The sequence below is a fragment of the Eptesicus fuscus genome, chromosome 6 (assembly GCF_027574615.1).
Source record: "Eptesicus fuscus isolate TK198812 chromosome 6, DD_ASM_mEF_20220401, whole genome shotgun sequence".
Lineage (NCBI taxonomy): Eukaryota > Metazoa > Chordata > Mammalia > Chiroptera > Vespertilionidae > Eptesicus > Eptesicus fuscus.
The window spans coordinates 39,547,077-39,573,759 of record NC_072478.1 but is presented as its reverse complement, the minus strand read 5'-3'; the positions used below and the strand labels follow the sequence as shown (position 1 = coordinate 39,573,759).

The 26,683-nt window shown below is 44.3% G+C and overlaps 1 protein-coding gene across 2 annotated transcripts in view; it reads right to left on the bottom strand.

Annotated features, from left to right (window-relative positions):
- Positions 1 to 3,722: 3,722 nt before the first annotated feature.
- Positions 3,723 to 26,683, bottom strand: part of SH3RF1 (SH3 domain containing ring finger 1) — a 181,258-nt gene continuing 158,297 nt past the window's right edge. For both annotated transcript variants that reach the window (XM_054717653.1, XM_028152663.2), the window contains exons 9-12: positions 25,623 to 25,882; positions 24,429 to 24,769; positions 14,778 to 15,154; positions 3,723 to 6,164 (exon numbers count right to left, since the gene is read on the bottom strand). In XM_054717653.1, coding sequence (XP_054573628.1) covers positions 5,996 to 6,164; positions 14,778 to 15,154; positions 24,429 to 24,769; positions 25,623 to 25,882 — 1,147 coding nt within the window. In that variant the 3' untranslated portion in view covers positions 3,723 to 5,995. The remainder of the gene's footprint in view (positions 6,165 to 14,777; positions 15,155 to 24,428; positions 24,770 to 25,622; positions 25,883 to 26,683) is intronic.

Here is a 26,683-nt window from a genome sequence, read left to right as displayed (position 1 = left end):
GTTTCAAACCTTTTTTACGTTTGTTTTTAATGTTTTTGTTGATTTCAGAGAGGCAGAGAGAGGGAGAGATAGAAACATCAATGATCAGAGAGAATCATTGATCGGCTGCCCCGTGCACTCCTCGTCCTGGGGATTGTGCCCTGACCAGGAATCGAACCGTGACCTCCTGGTTCGTAGGTTGATGCTCAACCACTGAGCAACACTGGCTGGGCTATGTCCATCTTCTTTTACTGTACACAGAGGATCTGCACAACCAAGGTGGTCTCACTGGATAAGGAGTGGTTTAAAGACACCCGTGTCACACAAAAGACTCGCAAGATCCACACACCCCTCAAAAAATAAAAAATCAGGATTCTCAATCAGCATCACTTCTTTACAGAACTTCTTATTAAACCTTAGTTAAAAAGGAAAAGCAGAAAAGGGGGAGGGGGTTTACAATGGAGACGCAGGTGATGATTGAATTAGCGTGTATTAAAGGGTAAGCTGGCAGCCAAGCATCAGTCTTGACTTTGTTTCTGCCTCTAGGGAGTTTATCGAGTGTGCTTTTGTGATATAATTTATAAGGAAATTGGTTTTACTCAAAGGGACGTTTTTGCTTTATGTCTTGTAGCACCCTTGAGTGCTTAAAAAAAGAGAAAAGGTAATTCCATTAAGCTTTCAATTTTCGCCAGCCAAAGAAATGAAATGGATGTGATTGGAAAGATAAGGCGCTGGCCTTCACTTGAACTGACCTTGCTCAGGGGCTGGGGAATAAGAAGCATGGCCTTTGTTTTAGAGGTGGCATTTCATGTTTAATTACTGGGTGAGCATTCCTTTCCCCCTCCCCCTCTATAAACCCCAACCTCCATCTGTGGAGACAATGCTCATTAAGTTCACAGTAGACACATCATCCCATCATCTGAACAGCTTTGGGAGTCCTGTGTTTATTCCGGTGATCCTTGGTGAATCCAAGATCACGGTGAAAGTTACAATCAAGACGAGACCTGGCCTTTGAGGACTTACAGGGTCTCTGCTTGCATAGAAGGCACTGGGCCACTAGCCACACCACAAGGCTCTGGCAGAATCCCCCCATTTTCTCCTTAAATCTAATCTTTAGCTTCATCTTTTTTTTGGGGGGGGGGGGAGGGGGCGGGTGTAGAGCAGAGGAAGGAAGAAACTATCAAAATTAAAGAAATAGCCCTCGCTGGTTTGGCTCAGTGGATAGATCGTTGGCCTGAAGACTGAAGGGTCCTGGGTTTGATTCCAGTCAAGGGCACATGCGTGGGTTGTAGGTTCAATCCTCATAAGGGGCGTGCAGGATGCAGCCAATCAATGATTCTCTCTCATCACTGATGTTTCTATCTCTCTCTCCCTCTCCCTTCCTCCCTGAAATCAATAAAAATATATTTTAAAAAAATTAAAGAAATAATCTCTACTGCTCCAAGTTGTTTTCACATGATCTTGGGAGGGTTTCTAACACAATCAGGTTCTGTGTGCTTTAACTTATAAGTTGGTGCCTCCAAAGCAGAGGCCGGATAGAGTGTAACATTTTCCTTTATCCCTTTTCTGGATGCTCATTTAACAATAGATTTTTATTCTCCAAAACTGCACTGTCTCATACGGTAGCCATTTATATGCATATGGATATTTATGAATTTTAATTAAAATGAAATCAAATGAGAAGCTCAGTTCCTCAGTCACAGCAGCCTTTCAAGGGTTGAGAGGCACATATGGCTAGTAGCTACCGGAATGGAGAGCACAGATCTAAAACATTTCCACCGCTTACAAGAGCAGAAGTTCTACTGGACAGCACTGTTCTAGACAACAGATACTGATGAAGTTTATATCCCTATAATCTATGCTCTCATAACATATATATTCAGTGTCCAAACATTGAAATAGCAATCAAAATTTACAACTGCTATTAGACCGTTAGCCTTATCAATTAGGTTTTGTGATCTAATGATCTTTAACAGTCTCTCGCTCAAGAGACTCCACTTTCAAAAATAACTGGATTTCTGGAAAGCCAAGCTTGAGAATCTGCAGAAAGGGCTGGAGAAAGCTCTAGCCACAATGCCACAAGGACTCAGAATGTGACATCTTACTTGCTCACACACTTTCTGCTCTGTGAAGGGAGTCTTAGTGTTTGTTTTTTGTTGTTGTTGCCCCTCTTGCCTACAACAGCTGTATTGAGGGGGTGTGGCATTAAGGCTAAAAGTGGTCCGACCCAACAATAATAGTATTGGATGACGGCTCCAAGATTAATGCCACTCGCTGCAGGTCCCTTCAACCTGGTTCCTGGGGATCTGGGTCGTTGCAGTACAATAGGAATTTGCATTGAGTGAAATCAAGGTGGTGCTTTTCAATGGGAAGAGCCATGTCAGAAAGTTATTAATAGGAAACAGAAGAGAAACGTTCATTTGTAAACCAGAGGGAGGGTATTTTAAACTGTCACGGTTCCCAATGGTTGATTTCCACTCGAAGAGCTGTCCTGTCCCAGGTGATTTACTGCCAGGAACAAGAGAGCCCCCAGCACAGCCACTCCAGCCAGGAGCTCACAGGAGGGAGGGAGCGGTGAGGCCTTGCTAAGCCTGGACGCTGGCTAATCTCTTCTGTAACTATCCTCTCAATTACTGTGGTAGGTTGGCAAATTCTTTTTCCTGGAAAGGAGTCATTTCAATAGGATGCTACCTCGGTAAGAACATCGTTTAACTGGTTGAAAACATATTTCTAAAAACTTCACATGGATACACATAGTGAGCTGTACAACTTAGTGTATGGAAAACATGTTCTAAGCTTGAATTCTAATGATTAGAGTTCTGGATTGAAATATTCACCTGAACTTACAGAGGCATGAAAAACGTCCTATTGTCATTATGAACAGAAAACTAAATGCACAGCAGTTGGAAACATCACCTTACTTTGTTCCTTCTAAATCCAATTAGACTCCAATAAAGGCATTATATGCATAATCTTGGGAGGGTTTCTAACACAATCAGGTTGTGTGTGCTTTAACTTGTAAGGGAGTGAGATGAAATATCTGAAACCAGAGATGAAAGTATATTAAAATAGCACGTTTCAAAACAATGGCACTGTCTCCTTTGCTCCTCTTCACCTAGGGAGGTACTCAGAGCAGCAACCGGAAGAAACTAAATAATAATTGACTTGTCCAAGCGGTTACAAGGAGAGTTTTTTTGGCAAAGCTATGATACAACCTAGAATTCCTGATTTCTCATTCTGATAAGTAATTTGATAGAAACTAAAAGTTAAAAGAGGAAAATATATATATTCTAATGACATACATGGTCCTTCTAACCTTACGACTTGTTGGCCTTCCATAAAAGATTAAAATCACAGGTTATGTTCCCAGGCCTTGCTGAGGCCCATGGGTTACCACACAGTTGCTTGCAGGTCTGGTGCTCTTCCTATGGCTAAGACAAGACTGCGAGCGGTCCAGACTATGCCGTCATCATAGCGAGGGGGCGGGAGCAGAAGGGTTACACTTGGTGAAACTCCACAAGCTCTAAAAGACTTTGAACTTCTTGGGGGAACTAACCAAAGAACGTTTATTAGTTGGAGAGGTAAAATGTAGTAAAACCACCAAAACGATTATTGTAGGCATTTTCTGTCTGAGGTGCATGCAAAGAATTTTTATGAAGTAGAAACTAAGTACAATATGTCCCAGATTAAAAAAAAAAAAAGAAAAAAGAAAAGAATTGTAAGGACGGACACAAGGGGCATGGTAAAGGATGAACATCAAATTTTAATCTTGAACCTTTTCTCCAGTCTTCAAATTATTAACATGATAAATGGCAATTTAATCATCACCCTATCAATGTGTAACAAGACTTTGTTACAAAATCTCCATCTATTGTCTCCCCCCAAAACCAATAGAAAAACCCATACATTATATTATCTAAGTGATCTATTAACAGATGAAATTTTAACCAACTTCATACCAGGAAACTATTAACAGAGGTACTTCAATCACATAGCTTAAAATATGGAGAAAAGACAGGTAAAAAATTATCTTAACCTGTAGTAGTCTTTTTACTTTTTAAAATTTTTATAAAATACACTAATTTCCCAAAATAAAGAATATTATGACACATTGGTGTCAACTTACACAGATGAAAGCTGATAGCAGCTTTTTTTTCCTAACTAAAGTTCATCTCACCAAACCTTTATATATTACATGAATATCCAAGTATTTTTTTAAAAAAATTCAACACACAGGAACATAATGTACAGTGTCTTATAAAAAAATGGTTAATTTAGGAATGATTTTCATTTCAACCACATCATATATCTTTTTAAGACCATGAAACCTCCTGCTGTTGCAAGAGGACTTTTCTGTTCATGTTTCTATTTCCCGGTTGTAATTCTTAAAAGTAAGAAATAAAAAGGTTTTTGTGTGTGTTTGCTCATGAGGAAACTGTGGCAATGATTTCATTCACTCCCAGGCTGTCTTCCCTCCTTTTGTTTTTTTTAGGACTACTCAGACCCACGGCTGCGTGGCACGGGAATGAAATGGGAGGAAGAGGCCGATGACGTCCAAGGACGGATATAAAAAGACAGGCTCAGCTGGATCCCGCCACAATTGTAAGGTGTGGGCACCCTCCCTCGTGCCGAGCCTCCGAGGGCTGGGAGAGAAAGGTGACAGCAGCGGCCTCCTGGCTCACCCCTGACATCCCTCCGCAGCCGGGAGCACGGATAAAGGCCCGTTTTCACTAATGACTTGTGTCACGGCTGACGGATACCCTGGCCAGGGAGAGGGGGAGTGCACTCAGAGACATCGGTCAGTAGTGGCTTTGGGGTCGAAAAAAAAGGAGTACTGTTTATCTTCCAGCTCCTGCATCGGTCAATTCCGAGCACAAACTCACCTCGACAGGAAATTGCAATGAAATATACAGACCATGCACAGCGGAGATTCCTGTGGGAACCAACCCAGCCACATGCACACATGGGAAAGGACTCACGATGGGTGTGTGTAAACGTTTCACAGTGTGTCTCATAGCCACTGACTTCCGCACGGGTGCATCACGGACCACCACTACCTCACAAACGCTTCACTGTGTCCCGGGCATGCAGACCACTCCGGGGAAAACGGGCACGTGACATTTCGCAGCCATTCTCGGACAGGAGTCCAACTTCAGACTTCCCAACTGCCAACCAATGAAATCAAGCTGCTTCTCTTATAAAACTAAACAGATTTCTGAATACATTTTTGTTGTTGTTCAAGGGTTGTGCTTTACTCTTCCTTGTCGCTTCACTGATTTCACTCTAGGAAAATTAAAAAGCTCATAACATTAAATCGAGGACTAGGTCTTAAGGCGATTCCTGACCAAACCAGAAAGACAAGCCATCGTTAACGTCTCTTTTCTCAAGTTTCTGTCTCCCAACCCCAGGCCCTTATTGGTACTGATTCAGTTGCACGTTGTGGTTTCCCAAAGAGGAAAACCAAATCAGAGAACTGGCATTTCTGTCTTCAAAAAGAAAAAAAAGAAAAAAAAAGGCAAAAAAATATCAGTGTGGGAAAGGGGGAGTTCATTCTCTGTTAAAAAGAATCTCTTGCTCTCAACAGGAGAGAATCCAGCTTCTCCTTAGCTATCATTTCATAAATTAATAATTCCTTAAAATCATAACCCAAAGAATTGATCCATAACGAGAAAAATTCAAGTTTAAAACAGCAAATAAATTAGTTAAGCCTTGTAAACAATTGTCCATTTTAGCTATATATCTAAAAAAAAAAAAAAAAACCAACAGTTTCTCTGTGTAGTCAATCAGACAGTACAAGGCACACCTTCCTCATCCGAATCCAGAGTGACAAAACCCACAACCACGCTCTCGTCACGCCGCTTGCAGGTCTCCATGTGTTGGGGCCCTGGGGTCACCTGTCTGTCCTCCGCTCGTCTCCCAGCCACCTAGAAGTCCACCGATGTGCTCTTTCCGTGACACTGCGCTGTGCTATCTTGTGGAGTGACAGGATGTTAGGCCTTCCCGAGGCTGAGTCCCCTCAGATGTTCTCCACAAAGCTTCCTGGGAAAAGGCCAGTTTTCCCATTGCGTTGCAACGTGCCTTTGAACCAGCCGTCCTCTCGCTTTTTATGAACAAACACAATATCTCCCTCCTTAAGTTCAAGCTCGGCCTCGCTCTGCGGAGGGTAGGACACCACCACCCTGTGCCTAGAAAAGAGAGAGAGATTTTAGGGAAGGCCCTTCCAAGCAGTGGCAAGAACGGTGTGCACAAGCAGAAGGGGAAGCAGCATGGGTTCTGTTGGTAATGTCTGTAAAACCACTCAGGATCCAGCTGTGCTCTGTGAAGCAGGGACTTGGTACTGACGGTCTGGATATGCTGAACGGCCCACTATGGATGACCCGGACTGCTTTATATGAATGCCCTTGACAGAGAGCCATCTTGTCCCCCTCAAACGTTTATAGCACAGAAGAAAAATCGTATTCCATTTCCCTGGAGGAAATGGCCTGTCCTTCTCTTTTCTCAAGAAGAAAGGAGTGGATTTATTTGACTGGGGACACTGGAGGCGCCAGCGCTCTCTGCTCTGCCTGCCTCAGGCCCAGGGGCTGTGCCCGGCCTCTCGTCATGCTGTGAGCTCGGAGTGGCCAGGCTCGGGCCTGCCTTCTGGACTGGGGTCTCCAAGGCGGCCTCTCTGTGTCCCTGACATTGGGGCTTGACAGGGGCGAGGCAGCAAATCTAAGGAAGCTCACCTGCTTTACACACTCACATTCTCCCTCGGGCAGGTGGTCCTAAGGTCTAGACAGGGAGGGGAAGACTGTGGCCACAAGTTCAGTCCAACACTGTCAGGAACAAGGCTGACATTGGGATCTCTCTTAGTGCAGTAACTGTGTCTGCTTCTCCACTGGCCCCCACTCCCCTCAGCAGGAAAAGGAGTCATTATCACTTAGAAACCCCAGAGGCCCTGCTGATTTAATGTTATCTACCCCATTTCCATGCTCCTTGGTCTCCACTTCTGCAAAATGGCTAGCAGCCACGGAAGCCAGAAAAGGGGGGTGGAGGTGTGGGTGGGCGTGTTTTATGCTCTATACCTTTTTTTTTAAATCCTCACCCGAGGATATTTTTTCCATTGATTTCTAGAGAGAGCGGGAGGAAGGGATGAGGGGGGAGAGAGAAACATCGAAGTCAGAGAGACGTATCGATTGGTTGCCTCCCGCACGTGCCCCTACTGGGGCTGGGGAACCTGCAACCCCGGTACATGACCTTCACCAAGAATCGAACCCGCAACCCTTTGGTCGGTGGGCCGGCGCTTTAACCACTGAGCCACACCAACCAGGGCTATGCTCTATATCCTTTCAACCCTTTTTATTTTTCCAGCGTTAACGCTCCCCTTCACACCTCTCCTTCTTTTCCCAACCAAAGCGGGGAAATGGTGGTGCATGGTAGTCAGCCTCCAAGCTGGCCCCGGGGAGCCTTGCCCCCTGGTAGTCACATCTAACGTAGCCTCCTCCAACCACGATGGTGAGCAATAATACACCGAGAAATGACCGTGTGTGACTTTGGAGGCTAGGTCATAAAAGGCATGTGGCTTCTAGTTTACTCTTTCTTGGATCATGGGCTCTGGGAAAAAGCAAGCTGCCATGCTGTGATAAAATTCACCATCCCCATGGAGAGGACCACATGGTGGGTGCCTGAGGTCTCCTCCCCAAAACCAAAACTAGCTCGCCTATCGTGATGTGAGTGGGCCACCGTGAAAGGCAGTCCCAGCCCAGGCAGGCCGTCAGATGGCTGCAGCTCAGGCTGACATCTGGGGTGGGATCTCGAGAAATATCCTAAGCTAGAGCCACCCAGGTAAGCTGCTCCCAACTTCCCAACCCACACAAACTGTGAGGTAATAAATGTTTATTGCTTTAAGCCACTAAGTTTTGGGGGTAATTTGTTACACAGCTGATTGTAGGACCCTCTCTTGACTGTAAGTAAATAATGTTATGGCTTAAAACATGACCAGCAGAACAAATTCTATACACTGCTCCCGAACTCCTCAAACCCATCGGAGCCTAGCCCTTTCGGAAGATGGCTCGTTTCACCAGTCTCCTACCCATAAGAGACAGAATCTATTCTCATTAAGAAGGACCATAGGGAGAGTCCCAGGCGATTGCTCTATTAAAAAGGCATCTCTGCAAAGGTCTAGTGGCTGCCCAAACAATTCCAGAGCTACTTTGGGCAACAGAGCAAATTATCCTCCAAGACGGACGCAAACGCACAGCAAGGAGGCTGGCTTGTTGTTCCTTAAAAAAGGTTCAATTCAAACATGAATATTTATAGACAACAAGGCTTAGGGTTCAATCAAACATGGGATGAGGGCAAAGGCATGGCACTGGGGAGAGAGGCCTGGCCTGGAGTCTGACACAGCCATAAGGTCATTTGGAGCAGATTAACGTTGGGCCAATTATCTCGGGTGTCTTGGTCTCAGTTTCCTTGTCTGTAGAGTAGGACTGTAGTGAGTTAAACAGGTGTTATCACGTAACGTAGTGAGATCATTATGTGTGATGCTCACATAGTTCACACTCCAGCATGATCATTCGGCCAAAGCAGGCAGGGGCCTGGCGCTCCAAGGAGGTGAAGAATGGGCCAGTCAGTAGCTGGCAACCGCTACGCAAGAAACAGACTCAACACAACGTAAAGGAAACCTGCCTGATAATGAGACTTGACAAACTTTAGAATGGTGTAGTTTAAGGTTTTGGAATTCTTTCTAATCCTTTACATCTATAAAAGCAAGACCAATACCTTCTCTGACTTCTCTGAAGGCAGGGATCCAAATGAAATTTCTCACGTCTGTTGCCAACATGCTAAAAATCCATGTAAAAAGCAATGTAAACAATTGCCATTTGAGGAAAGTTAAAATTTAAGCAAAGCTTTAAAATTCTGGGGGTAAAAAAGTGCACAAGTGACTCAGATCCCATTCAGAGTAGATGTGTGATGAAATGTGCTCCCCACCAGTTCTGCCTTCAAGGGAAAATGAAACAAAAATAGTTCTCGAAAAACTTGAAGTGAACTAGATGAATATTTGCATTTTACAAAATGCACTAAACCAATTTTGTCAACATTCTTTTCAACTAGAACTGCTGCTGGGCTAAGAACATAATCTTCCTGCTCCATTCCCAAGGGAAGCACATTTTCGCTGCTAAGTTCTAAGCCTCTGGGGGGTGGAAGGAGACACCATGTGCATAATGGAAACTGTGACACAGCCTTGATTGCATGAAGACTCCCAGGTGCAGCAGGCACAGACTCTCCTTAGACATCGTCCAGCTCCGATTCTGGCCTGGAGCCTTATGAGGTAGTTTGCATACAGATTTCTAATACGAACCCTTAAAGCCAAATCCTGGGCACAACTGGCCTGCCATCTCAGGCACAGAGAGGGTTTGCCAAGTAGAAAGTTTACAGACCAACAAACAGATGTGAGGCACAGCTGTGGCGGCCCTCCCCGTCTGCTGCTGCACCCTGAGCCTCGCTCGGATCATGCTTGTCTTCAGTGGGAGAGGGCTTTGGGGAAGGTCTGAACCTCAGGAGTCAAAGACTTCTCTCCCATGACCTCCATGGGACCTGCTGATCCACCCTCAAAATCTGCACCCCGTCCATTCCTCTTTATGGTCATGGCCACCATCATTTGTGGACGAACTCATGAACTTCCACCTGGTCAAATAACCTCCCTGTCCTCCCTGCCTCAAATCTCTTCTGGTCCGCATTCCATTCTACACTGAACACATTCATTTCCTTAACTGTCCACTCCATTTGCAGCTACCTGTCACTCAAAAATCGTTCCCGTCTTCTCACTGCCTGCCAGGATAATCCTCAGGCCCTCAATGACCCGGCCTCCTCTTCATAGCTGTAGTTGCTATTATCTCCATGAACGTACCAAACACTTGTCTAAACCTGAACATGTCCCCCAAATTTGACCTCTACCTCCCCCACTCCATACCTTGGCTCATGGGTTGTTGTGAGTTAAACAGGCATTAACTCACTGGGAACTCCCTTTGAGGACCGCTCTGCCTATTCAGACCCAATCAGGCTCTCCAATGCTCCCCTGTGAAACCTTCTCAAGCCCCACGACTGGAAGTAATTTCATGCTTGACCAGATTCCAGAGGCCTCGTGTATGTTTTTTAGTGCCTTTGGCCCAGTCTACATGGTATTATTGCCATCTACATCCCTATCACATTTATTCTACTAGACCAGTGATGGGCAACCTTTTGAGCTTGGTGTGTCAAACTTCGCCAAAAAACTGAGCATAACTCGGGTAGTGTGTCACTTTGAGGAAAAAAACATTATTTCGCAAATGTTTCATCCTCAGGAGCAGCAAATGTTTCATCCTCGGCATGCAGTCGCCTCAGTGGCCGCGTGTCATCAGAAATGGCTACACACGCGTGTCATAGGTTCGCCATCACTGTACTAGACGGTAAGCTGCCTGAGGGGTGAGATGATGGTAATTCACTTGTCTCACACTACTTAGCACAGCACATACGATAATTCTTAATAAGCATGCTGAATGACAAAAAGGAAAGGCCTCATTATACAGCAAAACTACTTTTTAAAATGTATAAAGCTCCTTAAAAAGGAATGAAATTCTGACACATAGTACACAACATGGATGAACCTTGAAATATTATGCTAAGTAAAATAAGCCACACAGAAAAGGATAATATCGCCCAATTTCACGCATCCACAGACTAGTCAAGCTCATAGAGACAGAAAGTAGAAGTTGGTTGACGGGGGCTGGGAGAGGGAGTGGGGAGTTAGTGTTTAATGGGCGCAGAGTTTCAGTTTAAGATGAAACTGTTTAAGATGATGGAAGAGTTCTAGAAATGGATCGTGGCGATGGTTATACAACATTGTGGAAGTACTTAATGCCACTGAATTTGAAACGGAAGGAATGGCATATTTTATGTATATTTTTTATCACGATGTTAAAAATGAATGAATGAGTGAATAAAAATAATGGAACGATTAGAGAAAAATGATACTGTGGTTGCTGGAAAGTACCCGCTGCTCCCTTTGAACGGAGCCCTGGGAGGCAGTGTGGCTCACAGACGTGGCCGTGGATGGGCCTCTGGCCCTTGTGGCTGGTGGACCCGGGCTCAGTTTCTGGCGACAGTGTCCGTGTGGAATGGGAGGAATAGAGGTTTGCTATGTGAAGAAGTCCCACTGACTTCCCAATGCCTATCTTCCTGGTTTGGGCTGTGGTGTTCTGGCTTCCATCTAAATGGGCACTTGCAATCTTTATTAGTGTTCGTTTTCCATTTCCTTTACTTTTTTCTGGCTTCCCTTGCATACTCTGTAGTTGATACATTTTTGTTTCTAATCTCCCCTGGTATGGCCCAAATTGGGTCCCCGGTGGCTCTGGGAAGCATCTGCCCATCACCCTGGTCTGGGTGGGTAACCATTCACTGCTGTTAGTTGCTATAACAATCGAACAGCCAATTAAGTATTTTACTAGCAAAACCATACAAGCTCTCTCGGCAGTTTGCTTGCAGTCCAAGCAAATGATGTCCATTGCTTCACCCTGTGGGTTCAATGTCACTGACTCAAATTGATCATGCTGGTTAAGCCGGCTGCCTTTCTGTAAATCCAACTCTATCCAATTTGTATGTTTCCAAGTATTTTCGTTTAATCCCTGATCAAAGATCACAGGTTCTTTTCTAATTTAGGAGATGGGCTTACAGGTATGTGGTTCTCAATTTAATTCCTAAACTTAAAAATATACACAGAGATGATGTGCTATGTCTCCTTAAGCCCTTTATTTGTGTGGTTTTTAGAAGACAAAATAAAGCTGTCACATATGCTTTCTTTTATTTGCCATCTCTTCTGAAATAATTTAATTTCCACTTTCTGTTTGCAATTTCTGATTATTTTTTCCTCAATCCGTCTAAAGTAGAGCCCAAAATACTTGCTTTATTATTTTTGCTGTCATCAATTATACATTTGCTGCCTCTGGGACAGAGCGTTATTTCTTGCTTGTTTCTTTCCGTCTCTCGGACAAACACAAAAGAATCCTTTAGTTCCTCAGAGAATCCTCTCAGCTGACACCAGGACCTGTCAGCACACCTCAAGGTCCCTCCTTCCTCACTGTGAGACTCTTTTAGTCTTCCTGTCACGCGGAGGCTTCTTTCTCTGACAGACAGCACTGGCTGCCCTAGTCACAGTCTTTTCCTCTAGATCAATGGGACACGGTCAGGGTTTGAGAAGAAACTGTACGCTTGTTCTCATTATAATCTGCAGCTGGATCCTATCTCGCACTGTGACAATACTATCCATTGAAAAATAGTTCCATGAAATTTTATCAGTAAAAATTCTACCTAGAGAACCACAGGCATTCTGTACTCTGTCAGGGCAGGAGTTGTGGATATTTAGATTGTGAATCAAGGAATCTAGGATCCTGAAACTCTTTCTGAATCATACTGGTGAGAAAGTTCATTTTTCCTTCATGTTTAGCATTAAGCACTTGTGTGCTGAAAGTTTTGAAATATCAAAATGATACAGTTGGCAAGACATTTCATTCCCAGTGAATAATGGGATGTTTTCCCCTACTACTTGTTTCCACACGTTTTTCCCTTCGTTGTTATAGCCAGGCAGACCTAAGACTCCAAGTTAAATAAATATTATCGCCATCGTGGTAGGAAGGCAAAGGGGCTGTGAAAATCGGGTCAGGCTACAGCATTTAATATTCCACTGAACATGTGGGTTATAAAAATATAAACTTGGGCAGAAATCTTCCCCAAAGGCCCCTTTCCTACTTGTAAAAATGGGAATGGTCCTATAAAAAACAGTGCAGAGAATTCCAGCGTGTCCATGCCCATCTGTCCCAGCATCAAAGTCTCCGCGTCCCCTTTCTGATGTGCGTCCCGCACTCCCTGAACCGCCATCACCTGTCTGTTCCCCTTTTCAGACGCACTGAACAGCGGGAGCCTGCTGTTCCAAACAGGCTCCTCTCAGAGGAAGGGGCTGGAATGCAGAGGCCACGGAGATGGAGGACATCTGGCGACTGAAAAGGATCCCATAAAAGGGGGGCGGGAGAGTGGTGCCCGGGCCAGTGCCAAGGGAGAGTCTGGGCAAAGTGAATGAGCACTCAGAACAGTCACACAAACACCACAAATGACAGGAGAAAGAAGAGAGTGATTCAAGGCATGAAGGGAAAGCTGCAGCTCAATGCCTGGGGCTGGGGAGAGGAGGAGCCTTTGTGGCCAAAAGAAAGTAAACAAGTCGCTGGACTCACGCCAGGCGCAGAGGCTCCGTCCCTGGAAAGCAGAGGGAGGTTGCAGAAAAAGAGGCTACTGTCAGAATCAAGGAGGGCGCGAATTCAGGACAAAACCCCAAAGCTTCACCGAGAGCACAGCAGATGAGGGGAAAGACAGGAGGATTTCGTTGATGGGCAAAGACTGGTTTTATAAGGATTACAATTACAGAAAATTATCCCACCTCACTATAAAAACACACAATAAGTTGTGTACTTTGTACTTAATGCACATAGGTTGTTTGAAGTTTATTCTTTTGCAGTTTATTTATGGGTGTAAAAAATATACATATAGGAATGAAGGCTTCAGATTTTGGTGGGTACAAATGTTCATCTGAAATACCGAGTTAGGTGCACTGAAGTCATTTTAAAGTGTAAACACTTGGATCGTAAGATTTTGGATCCGCAACAGGAAATGCTAACTAAAAGGCAAGACCTCCACAAATGAGAAATCTGCTTTGCTTGTGAAATGCAAGTCCCCAGGGCCTAACGCTTATAGAAACAATGAACCAGATGACACTCTTCGAAAAAAAATGTTTATATGTTTATGCGTTATGTGAAAACAGTCCGCTACTTTTAGTGTATTTCATGATGTTTTCCTGCGGAACCAACAGCGCTTCATTTTCAGTTCATAGAATCCTAGCAGATATTTGTCTGACTAAGTATATTTTCTTTCCTAATGCACTCCTAGATCCCCAGTGACTGTATCCAACAGAACTGCTCACATCTGTAATAGTTGTTCAAGGCCAGAATCCCTCAAACAGGGTTCATTGCTCGGAGTGTAGCTGAGCCAAGTCACTGGGCCCGGAGAGGTGGCAGGTCTCGAGAACAGAGCCACTCTCTTCTGGCTCAGGAAGAATAAAAAGAGAATCCTCCTAGTTGGCGGAATTCTCCGGTTGCTTTACAAGCAGCAGGTACGAGTATAAAAAGGCAAAGGAGGACACACTAGGGCGCCATTGCTGGCGACAGAAGAGAAGCAAGAAGGAGGAACAGATATGAACAAGTCTCCGGTGACTGACGAATTTCATCCAGGTACCATCCTGGATTGGTTGTCTGGAGAAAATACACAAAAAGAAGGCGGGAGGCCTACACCCAGGAAAGACACACAGGAAGGAAAAGCAGGGACTAGAGTCTGTTCCAGCAAGTGGTAAAAGAAAGCCAATGCTTGGTTGTTATTATATAGTTAGTTTAAAAAAACGGAGAGGCCGGGACCGGTTTGGCTCGGTGGATAGAGTGTCGGCCTGCGGACACAGGGGTCCCAGGTTCGATTCCGGTCGGGGGCATGTGCCTTGGTTGCGGGCGCATCCCCGGTGGGGGGTGTGCAGGAGGCAGCTGATCGATGTTTCTCTCTCATCGATGTTTCTGACTCTCTGTCCCTCTCTCTTCCTCTCTGTGGGGGATCAATGAAATATATTTAAAAAAAAAACAAAAAAACGGAGAGGAGGATGTGGGAAAATACCTTAAATGTCAGGATAAATATTCCAGCACGAAGCTTGCCACGCATGTCTTAGTTTTCTGCTGGAAAAGCACTGAACTCACCTTTCGCAAACAACAGGCCTAGACTCATTCATGACCGAGCCCAGGGAGGAGCACGGCTGGCGAGGAGGTGGAGCGATGGGAACGGCAGAGTCCAGGGAGCTAGTCTTTCGGTGAAGGACCTCCTGGGCCAGAGCTGCTCCCACAGCCACTGCCTGGGTGGGACCATCTCCATCCATGGGGCAGGAGCCCACCCTGCCGTGGGCGCCCCCTAGCGGCAGCTCGGGACCCACCGCTCCCTGCAGAGGCAACTCGCTGCTGCTGCCACCGCCACCGCCACCCAGCTCCACTTCCAGGGTGGGTGAGGCTGGAGGGGACACTCGGGGCTTCCGTTTGGTGGAGGCGCCAGAAAGCAACTTCAACAAACCCTTTCTTTCTTTCTAGAAAAAAAAAAAAAAGAAAAAAAAGAGAGTGCATTAGTTGAAAACTGACAGTAACATTGCATTATAATCTATAGGGCACTACAGTTTCAACTTTTGGTTTGATCTTTTAATATTATTCCTGTGGCTAACCCATGATCTACCTGTCAATTCTGAGTGGTATTAACCCAACCATTTGCTTCTCTTTCTTCTCCTTTTCTGCCTGCAAGTTTTTACTTGTTTGGGGCATTCCATTGCTCATCACTATCTTCTACTGAGGCAGGATAAGCAGATAAAAAAGATGTAAAACAAAAAAACTCACCGATTCACCTCTCAGGCGTGGTGAAGGCAGAAGCAGATATTTTTAGGACAAAATGGAGATCTCTGATTATGGATTTAATTCCCTGAAATTTGGCCTATCCTGTCTCTAGTTCTTGCATGCTGAATTAAACACAAACCTAATCGCATTTTACTCTCTACCCGCAGACTTGACTTCTTATATTTATCTAGCAATAGTGATGTCTTGATCAGAGTTAAAGGCTAACCTACTTCTCACATGCCATCTTTATAAAATTTAACAAGCCCAAACCAGAAGTCAAACCATTTCTATTGTACAAGTACCTCCTTGTTCAGAAAGCCAAAAAAAAAAAAAAAAAAAAAATCTACAAAAAGTTAAAGAAAGCTTCAGTACAATGAAAACCACTGTGTGTCTCTTTTTGCAAGTAAATGTACAAATAAGAATTTTCCCCAGCAATAGCCCTCCACAGAAGCTATCTCTTGAATCTCTGTCTCTTCTGACATCTTTGCTCTTTGCTCCTCTCAGAAAACCAGATCTTGAACCAGCTCCCCTTCATCCCCAAGCCTTAAATGTCAATGTTCTTTTTTTTTTTTTTAAGAAAAATACTTTTTGATTGATTTTAGAGAGAGAGAAAAGGAGAAGGAAGAGAGAGAGTAGTATCAATGAGAGAGAAACATGGAGTGGCTACCTCCTGCACGCCCCCTACTGGGGACTGAGCACTGTCATGTGCCCTGACCAGGAATCGAACCATGACCACTCGGTGCACAGGGCAAAGCTCAACCAACTGAGCCACACCGGCCAGGGCTCAATGTTCTTTCTGATGATGAAACATAGGTAACAATCGTCATTTTAAACTGTTTTACTAAGATGTCAGCTATGTCATAAAGTCCTCTGAATGGAAACAGGACTTGAAAATAAAACATTTCATATAGAAGCAATTCTTTAGAAAACTCTATAGACAAGTTGGAATTATTAAGGTCCACTAGTAGAAAAATAGAATTATGAGATATAACAACGAGATATAACAATGAAAAATTTTTCTTGGGAATATGAGTTAGGTCATACCCAGTGGAAATCCATTGGGGAAAAGAGTTCGACTCCATAATGACACAGTTCCATCCGACACCGAATGGCAGGAAAAAAGGAAGCGACACACATAACCATTTATCAGACGATGAAAGGCACCTGGGGAGACCGCGCCACAGGCCCGTTCACCGCCCTAACGTGCTGTGCTCACAGTATGCGCTGACTCATGGGTCAGAAACGGAGGGAGGGGCAAGACGGTGGGAGTGCAGTCCATGCCCAAAGCAGGCTGCAGACAAGAAGAGCCAATCCATCGATTGCGGACCCTCTTTCTCCCCACCCCAGCCAGAGGAAGACTCCTTTGCGTTTCTCTTTAAGGTCCAGCCTCTCAACACACCTTCCTAGCTATTGCTTCATGGAACTCACTTCACATTCGCCAACAGCTTACTCTATGCGTTCCAGTAAATGAGCCTATAAAGTTGGACGACCTGCTTGAGGGCAGTGCCTGGAGCTCATACACCCGTGCATCACACCCAGTGCCTGCCTGGTACAGAGCCCGGCACCTCCTGAGCCGAGGGGCCAAGACCGCAAGAGCATGAGGCAGGTGGGAGGAAGGGAAAATATTTAGCTCAACCCAGGGCTACAGAAGGAAGGGGATGTTTTTGGGTCATCCAGTGGAGATAAAGACTTCCCTCTACACAACGGCCAGTGAAGTGGGCTGGTGGAAGCCTGTTGGAGCTGCTGGCACACTTCTTTAAGGAGCCTGAGGTCTGGGGGGCCGGGAAATGGGCAGGGAAAGTATACCATTCACTGGCTCCAGGTCTAAAGCAGCAGTCAGCCTCCGCTTCCAGCTGTTTCTGCCAGGATGCAGGAAAGCACTCTCTAATCCCCGGACCCCCACAGACCTACTGAGAACATCAAGTCCATTGATAAACTGCAATCTCAGCAAGCCTCAGCTAAAAATGTTTCTTAAAAGCTCAGTCTGGGCACTCAGAAAAATACCAGTTAACTGAAGGGAGCCCAGGGAACAGCCTCTAAAGTGATTAAGAAGAAAGATGACTTGGTTCATCTAAAATGATTAAACACATTAAATACAGATTGCGTTAATGGCTTCTCGGGATGTGTTCTCATCATCAGCCGCTGCCGATGATCCGAGGAGCAGACGGTGGAGGATTAGGTGCTGTCTCGGGGTGCGCGGGTAGGGGCTGGGTAGTCACACGGCAAAGATGATGCCCTGTTCTCAGATGCTGTGCTTTTAATATCATATTCCGATGTTTTCTATGTGAGCAGAACAATGTGCACATGAAAGAGATTATTTTGCACACTCAGATACTTATCATCTCCGGGCGCCTTTGTTTTTTTCAAAATCCAGGGGCAGAAAACTACAGATGAATTAATAAAGACTACATCTCAGCAAAGCAGTTTTTTAAATGTAATGTGAGCATGCATAAAAAACGGGGGGCATGTCTTTGAACATAAACCTTAATAATTCTTCTCTTGTGGGTTTCCCAAGAAATTATTCGTAGATGAAATAATGTTATGGTCATCATTTTCTCGTCAGAAGATTTGATGATTTAAAATGGCTTTGCCCTAACTGGTTTGGTTCAGTGGATAGAGCGTCAGCCTGTGGACTGAAGGGTCCCAGGTTCGATTCTGGTCAAGGGCATGTACCTTGGTTGTGGGCACATCCCCAGTAGGGGGTGTGCAGGAGGCAGCTGATTGATGTTTCTCTCTCATCGATGTTTCTAACTCTCTATCTCTCTCTCTTCCTCTCTGTAAAAAATCAATAAAATATATTTAAAAATAAAATAAAATGGCTTCTCAGACAAAACAACAACAAAACGGGGCGGGGGAAAGAACTATTTGGGTCAGAAAATAACCACCAGATAACAGAAAGAATAATTTTTACATATAACATTAATTTCTGAACATCAACTTACTAACTTTCTATTAGTCACATGACAAAAAATGAGTACCATATGGGAAACATCAAGTCAAAGCTCCTTCCCAAGCAAAAATAAATTTCATACAGCAACAGCCAATTAACCACACTCTATCCCTGAGTCTTCCTCTTATTCCTTTCCTTGACCTCAGATGTACAGAGAGAGTAGCAAAAGGTAAATAGTCTTCCAGGCCATTGGTCATTGAAAATCTATGCAGTCAGACTCCCAATAATCAGAGTCACTTTCCTTAGGTAAGGAATTTCAAAAACTTAATTCATATGATTGTCTATTAACAATCACTCATTCTCTTAACAGATATGACTGTCATGTATGAACCAACAATGTGCCAGTCTCTGGGAATACAGTAGTGGGCAAGACAACAAGCAGTTCACATTCTCTAGACAGACACCATCATGGCTGTGAAACTGGTGCTCTGTAGAAATATAAAGCAGGGTCAGGGGAGAGAGAATGACTGGGGCCGTGGGGGGCTGTTGTCTGGAGGCGGAAGGGTAGGAGAGGAGGCAGGAAAGCATTTTTTTTTTAAAGTGCATAGAAAGAGGGAAAGGCCATATGATATTCTAGAGGTGGTTAAATACCACTGGATTCAAGAATCTTAATGCATTTTATAAAGATTTCCACATGTATTCCTCACACTCATCCACCTGATGAGATAGGGTCAATGCTATTCTCACTGTCTACACCTCCCTAAGTTTGCCTAGAATCACACTGCTAGGAAGGGGTTATATCAGAGCCAAACCCTCACGCTTCTGTGAGTTCAGCACAGGCAATGTCTCCAGAAGCAGTTTACTCTGTGCAATGGACAGCAAGAGCAGACACACTGACCCAGGGCTGCTGATCACCAAGGTCACTATGAGCCAAACTCCGTGTGCAGATTTGCACTGTCCAGACCTAGTCTGAGGCCCAGCTGTTGGCAGGGGTAGCAACAGTGACTCCAACCACTTAAGAAAATGAAATGGCGAAGCCCACAGACCATCTCATTTTTAAAATATATTTTTATTGATTTCAGAGAGGAAGGGAGAGGGCTAGAGAGATAGAAACATCAATGATGAGAGAAAATTATTGACTGGCTGCCTCCTGCACACCCCACACTGGGGATCGAGCCTGCAACCTGGGCATATGCCCTGACTGGGAATCGAACCGTGACCTCTTGGTTCATAGGTCGACGCTCAACCACTGAGCCATGACGGCCGGGCCAGACCATCTCATTTTTGACAGCAAAATAAAAACTGGAGAGAAAGGAAGACCATGTGAGCAAAGAGTGATCCATAGGGACTTTAAGGACATGTGTTCAGGAGAGAAGAAAATGGGCACTTAAAAACTAGATGGTCCTTCTTCTTAAGAAAGCTAAGAATAATAGCAAAGGTCCTCAAACGTTAGCAGATTGATTGAAGAAAACCTGTGGTTAGCTCAGGGGAGAGTCATCAGGAATCTGGGTGGGAGGTTTGTGGCACTAAATGTTGAGACCTCTTGCAAAAATGCTGCCTTTCAGGAACATATCGAAGATGTGGCAGAGAACCAACACCACTCCTGCTAACTCCTATGGGAAGAACGGTCACCGTCAGAGAAGACTCCTGAAGCATCCCCAGACTAGGAAGGCGGGGGTGGGACATGGAAGCACTTGGGGCAGTGGAGGTGGTTTCTTCTCTTTTTCTGATGTGAGGGTTAAACCTGTTAAATTAATTTAGCGGCCATTAGACTGAGGTGCTTCTAAGGCCTGAGCAGCCTGCAGTAGCAAACCAAAACCTAAATCTGTCAATGCCTCAAGGTTAAGAAATCAAAACCTAAGGACGCCAATCACAAACGGCCAACTAGGCTTTCCCGAATAAGGCAACTGCTCAAGCCATAGCCAATCAAATAATTTCCTGGCTTTGCTTCCTGTCTTCTCTATAAAAGCCTTGCCCTTGACTCTTGTTGGTGAGTGCTCCTGACCAACTTCTGGTTGGGCGCTGCCTGATTTTAATAGATATTTGCTCAAATAAACTCTTTAAATTTGTAAAATATACCCCAGTTTATCTTTTAACAGAATTTAGAGAGTATATAAACAGTTAATTACATAATTGACGCTGAAGAAAATGATTTTATTTTCTAGATGAGAGCTTACTATACCAAAATAGTATTTCTTACATTTTGGTATCTAGGGGGAAAAACACTTATACACAATAATATTAATGACTTTCTTTGAAATCTTGGATTATATTTAGGTTTTCTGTTTGGATTTTCTCTAACTTCTAAATAAATATGTATAATTAAATTTTTTTATAATAAGAAAACACAGTAAAAAAAATACACACACACACACACACACACACACACACATACATATACATGAGCATCTCGTAAGGATCGGCAAACACATTTGCCTGGAGACTAGCTGACCAAATAATGAAGCCTTTAAACAGAATATGAAGTTAGAAAAATGTCCGGATGAAGCTGTTAAACTGTTAACTGCAGAAGATATCAGAAATCTCATAGAAAGAACAACAACAATGGCAGAAAGGCCCAGGATTCGGACCAGACATAACGGAGATGATGTTTGGAAAGATGTTACAGAGCTTCAGATGCCTACTTATCAAAGCACGGAATGCAGGTACCAGGCCAAATTAGCTAGAGGCTTAAGTCAAGGACAAAAACACGTTTCTGAGACTGTGATACAGGGCTTTCAAATAACATATTGTTCAAAGGAACAGCCCAGCTGGATACAGAGCTGCAATGGCCCCATGTGCGTGTGGAAAATGTACACGCTCCATGACACACCAGCCATGGCAGAGCTTTTGGGTACAGAGGAAAGAAGAGGGCAACTGACAAGCTATTGTTGGGGGACACACCGACACTGCCTGGAGAGTGTAAGTCAGAGGGTGATCACAAAATGACAAAAGGAGAAAGAAATAAGGAGGGAATGGTCAAATACCTATATATTTGCTGGAAGTTTCATCTGAAACTAGAATCTCTGATACACTTTGTCCTTGACATTCTGATAAATTAATCTCACAGAAAGTTGAACAAACTGCAACTTTGGCTCTAATTCTGATCAACAAATGGTGGGGGTGGGGGTGAGGGGAGTACAAGGAAGCGGCCAGGTAGGGGGTGAAGAGCTATGGCTGGTGAAGCAGAAACACTGAGAACTTAGAGGTAAGCACGCAAAGAGAAGTTCCCTATAGTAAGATTTGAACCCTAAAGTTTAAAAGAACTGATTTTAAAAGTTCAAAGAAAATATATGCTTGACCTGAAACTCAAAAGGAAAGATACTTCAAGAGGGAGGGCTCTCCAGAATAAAATTCTAACTATACAATTGCAAATTATCCCAGCAGATGAAAATGTAGAGCCATCTAAAGGTACTGATGTGATCCCCCAGGGGGCAGCCTAATGAGCTCAAATTTTTAAAGGACTGCTACAAAAAGATCAAGAGAAGGGTCCTTATGAAAGAACATTCACATGGTCCATATGAGCTTAAAATTGCAAAAATGCTAAAGACCAAAAAAAAAAAAAAAAAAAAGTTGGGCGGGGGGCGGGGAGGCTACATTGCTTAAAAGTTATGTTTGAACTGACAACAAGAAAGACACAGACCTGCTGTTTGGGACAGATGGTGGTTCTCAGATGATAAGAAAGACAAGGATAATCTTCTGACGGGAAAGGAAGAACAAACCTTGCTAAGAGGGAAATGGATAAAGAGATCGAGACTTAGAGATCAAATGACTACTCTTGGCAGGTTGAATTTACCCCAGAGCACAAAGAAAATTAACAGCTGAAATGCTACCAATAATCTTTGATAGATCCTGGTGGACCTGAGATCGGGTCAATTCAACAGGCCAAAGAAGAGCATGTGTAGACCTAATTTTCAAAAAGAAAACAAAAATGTATTTTGTAGACCATCTGGAAAATTCTAGAATAGTGTTTTAAATGAAAGGCCTACTCAAGAAAGGAAATGAGACTCTGAGGAGTAGACTCCTCCAGGGCATGCTTGCTAACAACAAGTAGCGCCAAAATGATGGGGCCTCTGGGGAACTGTTTGGATGGGAGGACGTAAAAGACGCTTGGATCTCGATGGAGGTTTGAAAAGTTCTTCCACGATATCCTGGTGGACAGGATGGAGAAATGTGGGCTGAATGACACACTCTGGTCATGTTAATCGTGGATTCACTGAACTCCCATCAATCAGAAAAAGCCTCTTTAGTGGACTTGGAACATTAAATGAGAGGTAGATTTAGGAAGGCAAAAGTTGTAACCTGTGACATGAGGAAAAGCGAAAAAAACTTCAAGAGTGTAGGCTCAAAAAAAAAAAAAAGATGACCCTGAAATACTTTAAGACATCATATAAGGAAGGAGATCAATAATTTCTCAATAGCACCTCAAAAAAGAAAATGGCATGGACACTCTGGAGCTAGGGCACTCGGGGTCAATATGGTATCCACACGGGCCAGTGGCCATCTGCTGAGGATGGGTGCTCAACAGATTAACCCAAGTAAGGTCCTGTATTGGTTTATCACAAACTTGGGGATAAAAATCAGGTCTGGAAATCAAGGTGTTGGCAGGGCTGCATTCCTTCTGGGACCTAGGGAATAGTCTATTTCCTTGCTTTTTCCAACTTCTAGTAGCTCCTTGCATTTCTTAGTTTGTGGCTCCTCCCTCGAATCACCCGATCTCTGCTTCTAGACCATTCTCCTCTGGCCCTGATCCTCCTGCCTCCCCTTCATGAAGACCCTTGTGATTACATACATCCCACCCTGGTAATCCAGGATAATCCCTTTAAAATCTTTACTTTAATCTCACCTGTAAAAATCCCTTTTGCTATGGAGGGAAATAGTCTCAAATTTCAGGGAGTAGGCCATGGCCATCTTTCGGGAGCCTTTATTCTGTCTAGCACAGGCCCTCCCAAGCCTCAGAGATTCAGCAAATTCTTTTCTGGGAGGTCAGGGGCCGAAAAGTCCCTGTTCTACTCAGTGACAAGGGCCCTAAGAGACACTGTTCCAAAACTTCTTAAAATCTAAACTATGAAATTATTCTTTTAAAGGAATTGACAAAGTTGAACATGTCAGCTTGAATGCAAGTTTAATGTAGTTAATTATAAACGCTGGACAGATACCAATCTTTTTCAAAAAACACTCATGTTAACCCAACAATTAAATATTAACTTTTTAGTAAGCCGCAAAGTTTATTTCCTTATAAAGCCCTATTTACAGGCTTACCTAACCTTTTAAATAGAGCAACATCCATTACCACCGACCAGGTGGCTGTTTATAATCACCCCTAGAGCTTCCTAGAACTGGGCTTTTTAAAAGGAGAAATGCATAACATGCTGAGGAAAAGGTCATGAACATAATGCAATTCTCCAGACTTTGTTATCACTCTTCTCTTTCTGTTCACATTTCATCACCATCAACTCCCCTTGGCTCCAACCACCTGTCTCCAAACCCAACAAGAGGTTAGTCTTCCAAACACAGCCTCCCATGTATATTTTCTTTGAAATTCAGCCCCAACTTAGAGACTTATAAAAGATCAAAGGATTTATACAATAATTTCCCCCTAAATTTCAAGTCAAGAGAAAAACTATTCATTCTGATTATGATCAAGTATACTAGTGGTATAAATAAACAAGTCCACAAATAACACTTCTCATCAACAGTTTCATCCCCTTTGTATGTTAAATATCTATCTATCACCTATCTATCTGCACATATATAGCTATTGCAGAACTGCTAACAAAAAGCAAACTGACTGGACAGGAAGAATTAAGGACAGCAAGATGATGACAGGATGAGGAAAGGAAAAGGAAATTCCTCCATGAGATGTAAGCCACAGGTGGAGAAGCAACTAAGTCTTACTCACTGTGATCTCCCCAGCACCTAATACGGGGCCTGGCAACTAGCGGGTGCTGAAATGCAGAGAAACGCGAATCTAGCAACCGGCACAGAAGCGCGCACAGTTAAGCACTTGAAGGGATGTGGAACGGGTCCCTTCGTTAGTAGAAATGATGGGACACAGCACCAGCAGAGAAACGGGATGTTGGCCTTACTTTACTATCTTTGTCCGGTTTGGCTGCTGAACTGTTCCCACAAGCTGATGAAGCGCTGTCCGGAGAGGCGGGGAGTCCAGAGAGAATGGCCATTATCTGGCTGCTGGGCTCGGTCTCCAGGGAGGCGGAGGTGATGCTGGGGGAGGTGATCGAAGCAGCCGCAGCACAGGCTAAGGGGGCGCTGGCTCGACCCATACTGACGGCAGCCATCGGAGGCGGAGGCTGCGGGGAGGCCAAAGGGTGATGGGGCAGGCCCACGGACGCAGGGCCCAGCCCGCTGGCGTTCTGTACTTGGATGGGCGTCACCGCTGCCGTGGGGCGTTCTTGGTTGTGTGCCAAAACTAGTAAACGACAGCAGGGAACAGGGTAAGATTCGACTTTCCAATAAATGCCGCTCATCAAAATGTGAGTCATTTCATTGCATCCGTCCATAATGAAAGGTTGCTATTGCGTCCTTACAATAAATAAGGGCTATGAGGTGGTTTAAAAGCACTTAATCTTAGCCGGGTCCCGGGATGCACTTCCCTTCCAGGTTGGCTCTGGAGTCTGTTGAGTGCCTAGAAGCTTAGCTGTGACCCCCGAGGCCCTTCAGTTAGAGAAAGGAGGCCTTTCCACAGAATGAGAGACTCGGAGCCAGCCTCTGCTGGTGGTCTACCCTGTCAAACTGCACTGGCCTCTGGTCCTTTTTAAAATTATTCTCTTTTCTTATTCACCATTTTCTTTGTTGTTGTTTTTTTTTTCCAGAGAAAAGTCACAAGTTTACTACTCCCATTGTTACCCAAGATTCTTGGTAGGTGTTCAACGTTATAGAAAAAAGAAATCGATTTAAGGTCCCACTGGGTCTAAAATAGACTTGTGACTAAATTCATAAAAAATTATCCGCACACTTAGCTGCAGTAGATGTGCAGTGAGATTTGAGATCATGTGATCCTGGCTACAGAAGTCCCATTTTGCAAATACTACTGACATTCTTAGGATCGGCCTAGTCTCTTTCAGGCTTTCGATCTACAGATCAGGGAAGGCTTGGCCAAAGTCAGCAGACGTAAAGTGCCACTGACTGGACTCTGCCTACTTCTATTTCCTGTTATTGGTTACCTTACATCATATCTGCTTTTGTCAACATCTGTCACGGAAGATCTGATACTAGGCAGACGACCCTTTTCCTGCTGCTTCCCAGTCCGGTTTCCTCCTTACCTGTCCTCACAGCATTGCGGGCCTGGTTGACTGTCATCTGCCCCGTCATGTTCAACAAGACCTTAGCCTGAGGACTCGTGTGGATGTGAGCTGCTGACACCACCGCTGTGGGGACCACACTGGGACTCCCGGCCATCCCATTTCCCTGGAGCTTCTGGGCAGGCCCTCCTGCAGTGGAGGGACTGACCATGGTCACCCCCCGACTTGTCTGACCAGCTGTAGACACAGGAACTTTAGCTTGGGAAGCATTTGTCATCGCCCTGCCGAGACAGAAAAACAGACAGCCCCATCCATTAGCGAAGTGGGGGAGAGAACAATTAAAAGGAAAAAAAAAAAAAAGAAAGACTCAAAGCTTTACGACAAAACATTTTAAAAAATGAATGGGGGATTCTTTTTACAAAGTGTAAAAATAGCAAATTCAAACTCACAATGGCCCTGAGGCAGAGAGCGGTCTTGAAATGTATTCTGAGTCACAGAAAATCACGCATTGTATTCTGCTCAAGAACATCCAGTTACCGGGGCTCAGCTTCCCACACCAAGGCCGAACCCCTCCACTGACTTGAGGCCCTGCATATTCCTACTTCTGCTATCCAAGAAGCCAGGCTTACAATCACATGCCATGGCCCTGCCCATGTTTTCTGCTCTTCTCCTACTTGGCCCCAGCCCGTCACCCAAGGGCTTGTGTACATGCGTATGGGCGCACATACACATATACACATACTCGCGCAATGTCCTCTCCAGCTTCTCTTGACTTACCTTAATCTCATTTGTTTCAAGATCCAGCAGAAATCCTATCATTTCAAGAAGTCTTGCCTAAGGCTTAGGCTGAAGACTTTACTATTATCTTTCATGTGGATTTCTCTGTCCAATGACCCTGATTACAAAAATGAGTGTATTGTTTTTTTAGAAAATTCCTTATTAAATACTCCTGACTCAGTCAAAGTTCCTTGAAGACCGGGCCAGTGTGCAATGGTTCTTTTCCATTTCTCCAGGATTTGTAGTTTTAGTGGTACTGCCAGCTCTAAACAAATACTTATTGGTTGAATTTAATTAACTTAGGT